The 5,028-nt window shown below is 44.8% G+C and overlaps 1 protein-coding gene and 1 non-coding gene across 2 annotated transcripts in view; one reads left to right on the top strand and one right to left on the bottom strand.

Moving 5' to 3' along the window:
• Positions 1–2,329: 2,329 nt before the first annotated feature.
• m1ap (meiosis 1 associated protein) overlaps positions 2,330–5,028 on the top strand; it is a 28,395-nt gene continuing 25,696 nt past the window's right edge. The window contains exons 1-2 of the mRNA XM_068713893.1: positions 2,330–2,593; positions 2,678–2,875. Coding sequence (XP_068569994.1) covers positions 2,330–2,593; positions 2,678–2,875 — 462 coding nt within the window. The remainder of the gene's footprint in view (positions 2,594–2,677; positions 2,876–5,028) is intronic.
• Positions 2,989–3,060, bottom strand: trnaa-cgc (transfer RNA alanine (anticodon CGC)). Its single transcript has one exon. It is a non-coding gene; the product is annotated as a tRNA-Ala (tRNA).

Here is a 5,028-nt window from a genome sequence, read left to right as displayed (position 1 = left end):
ATCAGCCAGTGTAACTACTGGTGACACCACAAGGCAAAGGACTCAAATACTTAAAAATATAATAAAGAGTCTTTACCTGAAAAGAGAAAACGGCAAGCAAATCCAGCTCAGGGTGGCACTAAATAGAAGGGGAAGATAAGAGGACCAGGTGAAACCAATCAGGGCGGGGCAGGCAATCACATGGGCGGGAAACACAGGTGGGCAGGAAGTGATGTACTTGAAATGAGGGAAGAGGTGAGTATTTCAAAATAAAACAGGGAACTATAAATGAATGACATGAAACAAAGAAAAAGTATAGTGATGAATGTGGGCAAAATACAAATATATTTTCTATCATTTACTCGAAAAAATGTCAAAACACAGTGAAATATATTTGTTATTTTGAAGAGCCCGCTGTGACATCTTCAAATGACACATTGTTGTAACGGGTGGTGTATGGACCCAATTGCAGTACAAAGGACTCAGAAGACAGAGGTAAAACGTTCAACGTTTTACTTAGACTCCGGCAGACAGGCAAACAGGAATCAGGAGAGGAGAGGCAAAGTTCTTGGTCAGGGACGGAAGGCTAGGTCGAATAACCAGGAGGCAGATGAAGCAGGGAATCAGGGACAGGCGAGGTCGGTACCGGGAAGACAGGCAGGAGAACGCTGGAAAGACTCGCCTGGCAAAGAACAATCTGGCAAAGGAGTGAGTGTGGAGCTGGTGACTATATGCTGGGCTGATTGCATGTGATGAGAGGCAGCTGTGTGCACAGGTGAGTGGAGTGAACTGACGAGGTGGGCGTGGCTGACAGGTTGAGTGGGGCAGAGGCAGGATCAATGGGAAATTACTGATGGCTGGATGACTGAACTGTGACAATTGTGTCTAACCAACAGTCCCAAACCCAAAGATATTCATGCTTTAATATAAAAATGTTTTTAAAAAAACAGCAAATCCTCATATTTGAGAAGGTTGGAATTACTGTTTTTAAAAATGCCTCAAACTATTTATTTATGAAAGATTTGCTTTATCATTTCATCTTTTCAGTCTGTTATCTGTATTTTAGTTTACTGGTATGCTTCCATCAACACCGTGTGAAAAAAGACAAAAAGCTCCCTGTACATTTGTTGAAATTGTTGAGTGCCTTGTTTCCTCTCACTCTGTGTGTTCTCGCCCACTGAGGTGTGGAAATGAAATGACTAATTGTACTGATGTGTGTCAGAGTGAGGGGGTCATTGATGTTGCTAAATAAGGGGTTTTCCCTCCAGTAATGATGATGATGATGATGATGATGCTGGTGGCCAGACACAGAAAGAACGGATTCACTCAGATAGACCATAATGACGGGGTTTCGGGTGGAGTGATGGACTCTGTGAAGCGTGATGGGTTTTTTTCCCTCTCTCCATGTTGCATGACTGACTTTTGCCTTTTGACAGCCACACAGATGGGCCGTTTCCATCTGATGATGCTTGGGAATCTGTAAAATATGGATTAGGTTTAGGGTTTATCAAAGGCATGTCTATAAAAAGCTAAAAATAGATTTATTTTGGAGTTTCTGTTAAAGTTTAGTCCTTGCATCATCACAGCGTCAGACTTTTGACAGCATGACTGCCAGTGTTTATCATTCAGCTGAAATGTCTTTAATAGTTCAGATGGCTGTAAGTGTTAACAGTCTTCACTCAGTGAGGACCTTCTGTGGGGGAACTTGACCACTTTTCTTTCCTCCCACCTCCCACACATACACAGAAACGTGTTGTCTGCTCTGCATATGCCTCATGGCACAGTTCCACTAGAACTTTCTGGCTTCTAAGTCTAATGTCCAGCTGCCTCTCAGTCATCATTATACAAAACCTCCTTCAGTAGTCGCTTTCTTTCCACATTAGCCTTCTCAGAAGTCGGGGAAAGCCCCTGAGATAGAACCACTTATAACCTAGATACTTACATAATTGCCCATGTACATTATGGCCTATTTATTCATGTTCTATTTACGGTGGTGCTTACTGCTCATGATAATGACTAAAGGCTAATGTGCTTTAATGTTGTTGACTGCATGGGCGGATTATCACCACAGGGCAATGGGTTGTTATTATGTCTTATGTTTTTTTGGTCATTTAGGTCATCACTTGGTCTCCCAGATATGATAGACCTGCTTGCGTACTCAGGTTTTAAATATTTGTGCCTGTATTTGATTGGGTGCTGCATTTTAACACGCACAATTAGGACTTAGGTGTCATTTTCAGCTCAAAACATGACCTTAAATGTAGGACGTATGATGCACGTCACCATTGTTCCCCCAGAAGATTCCGTTTTGTCATTGAATGCTGTCGTGTTTTGTGTCTGTTGCTCTTAGATGTCCGTGGACAACAGAAAGAGGCCGGCAGGTTCCTCCAACTCTGGGAACTTGGCGTACTGGTCCTCCTCTTTTCCGCGGCAGCCGGCCAGGGTCCTGATCGTGGAGGCGCTGCCCCCCCGGTGGTCGGACACCTGTCCGGTGCTCTGTGATGCTCTGGATAACTTCCTGTCCCTGGCCTGTAGTCTGGATGGACCCTGTAGGATACCACTGCTCAGCCTGTACGCCGTCAGCAGGCAGCAGGAGTGTCTCCTGCCGTTTGTGGTGAGACGGATGAAGACCGAAGAGTTCCTCACGCATCTAACCTTTCTGTCGCCCGTTTGATTCCTGTTCTTTCTCCATTTTCAGCAGGTCCGTGGTAACCTGGCCAGGCTGCGCTCCTGTGTGGAGGAGCTGAGGACTCTTCCGGGCGACGGATGTGTCAGAGGAGCAGCCAGAGGAGGCGAGCTGCTGCGTCAGGCAGTGCTGGACAGTCTGCAGCAGTTTAAACAGTACATCAGACACACCAGTGCCGGCAGCCAGGCCAGCAACAATATATCTGTGGAGGTCAGCATAGATAGAACAACAAGAAAACACGTTTTTCTTAAGTCACACATTGTAAAAAAGGCATTGTTATTGCTGTTACCACTGAACAGATTGTTGTATGGAGGGACAAGAGGTGGAGATGCTGGGGATTGAACCCAGGACCTCATACATGCGAAGCATGCGCTCTACCACTGAGCTACATCCCCCCACAGTCACATTCTGAAGCAGAGACGTAACAACCTCTGGGATAAAACAAATATTTTCAGCTTTGTTCAAGTCATTTCCATGAAATATTTGTCTGTTTCTGTCTCTTCGGATCCATTATGAAAGGAGCGTCTCTCTGCAGCAGACTAGCTCAGACTGAACAGACCCCCCCCCCCCCCTCCCCTCTTTTGATATTCAAGCTTTGTGCTTCATGCTAATGTGGAAGAAAAGGCTCCACTCATATCTGCTAAAGGAGGTCTCTTCAGGTCCAATTCAGTGTATTTAGCGGCTGCATAAGCATATTGAATTAGGAATCTAATTTGCATTTTTAAAAGCTTAACAAAATTCTCTGTTGACAAGTCCACTTATATCAGACAGCCCACTTCAAAACCAACTCGTGTACATTTCTGATGCAGCAAATGGGCTCTATTCATCTGCTGCAGAGCCGTCTGTCTAGGAAGAGTTGTAAAAGCTGACATCAGTGTGGCTTCAGCCGCTTTTAAGAGCCTCCCCGCCGGAGTATCCGCTCCGATCAGCTGTCACATTTGAGTGACAAATCCTGTGAGTATTTAAATCACAAATCCTGTTTTGAGGCGCGCCCACTTTTGCACCGTATATGATAATATAGTTTGTAGTTTGTTTTCCACTCGTTTCGTACATCGCTTCATCATGATTGAGGATGGAATTTTTCGACAACAATAAAAGGTCAAAGCTCTCACTTAGAGTCACTTACAGCCCATTTACTAGAACTATTCATTCCGGGTTATGTAACTGTAAAGCCAGCTTTGGGCTCATGTTCCGTACCAGGATCAAATCTCCAAATAGACACAAATGCAGCATTTTAGACGTCAGCAGATGTGAGAGGTTAGGGGGAAAATGAATATTAGCTGACATTTATGGAAAGCATCTCAATCGTTCAGTCTGAATGTTGGACATGTGGGGAACCAACTGAGCGATGTCTCTGTCTCTCTTGTTAAATATGAACAACATGATACAAGGCTCCGGGCTGCAGACAAGGATTTCTCAAATCCAGCCAGCTTTATTAGGAAGCTCTGGACAGATGATTACACTAAGACCCACTGTTTCTGACAGCAGCAGATATGAATAGCACCATTAGGGGCCAGAGAGACGCTAAGCAGAGGCTTGGCCCCTGTGCATGTGTGTGTGTGTGTGTGTGTGTGTGTGTGTGTGTGTGTGTGTGTGTGTGTGTGTGTGTGTGTGTGTTGCTGATCCACTTATACAAGGCGTGTTTTCATTCATATGTATATACGTCTCTAGCGTTCATGTGTGTGTCTTCAGCAGCAGGTTCTACAGCAGGAAGCAGAGAGCAGAACCCATCACAGTCCCATTATGATCATCATTCACTGCTACTGTTAATGTGATTTATTAGGGCGCTGCACACATCAGCCCAACATTAGTTTATCTGTGTTCCCCCCCATTAGGCATGTAATAGCCGCAGAAAGCTAATTCCGTCTCTTTTCCATCATCAGACACAGTGAGGACGTATTTGACAATGATGTCTTTAGCGCAGATCTACTGCAGAAATCTTCATTATCCAGAAATGAATGGATTAGCGGAACACATTTTACCAGAAGTTTTGTTCACGAGGCCGAGACGCGTGAGATAACGAGAGCTCGGTTACAGGAAACAGATGGCCGGTTAAAACTGTGCTTTTTGTGTCGCGTCATTGTCACATGGTGTGCCGCTCTTCAGCAAATGCGTCATTTGTTTAATTTAGTAACAAGCAATGTCGCTGCGCGTCGTGTCCCTGAAGTAAGACAGAAACAGCGTGACCCAGAGAATGCTTTGCTGTGGCGGTGTTGCGGCCTGTTCCTCTGAAGATGTGACAACATCTTTCACGAGGCCTGCTGAAGCAATACAGAAGTGAGCTTTTGGGAAAGAGTTGACGGGCGGAACGGCTATGTGGCTTAATAATGGTCAAATTAAAAGTGATTGAAGTTTTTCATTTT

This window comes from Cebidichthys violaceus, unplaced genomic scaffold (assembly GCF_023349555.1).
Source record: "Cebidichthys violaceus isolate CVI_PGR_0920_01 unplaced genomic scaffold, fCebVio1.0.p SCAF_19, whole genome shotgun sequence".
NCBI classification, from domain to species: Eukaryota; Metazoa; Chordata; class Actinopteri; order Perciformes; family Stichaeidae; genus Cebidichthys; species Cebidichthys violaceus.
This window is presented reverse-complemented; position numbering and strand designations above follow the sequence as displayed.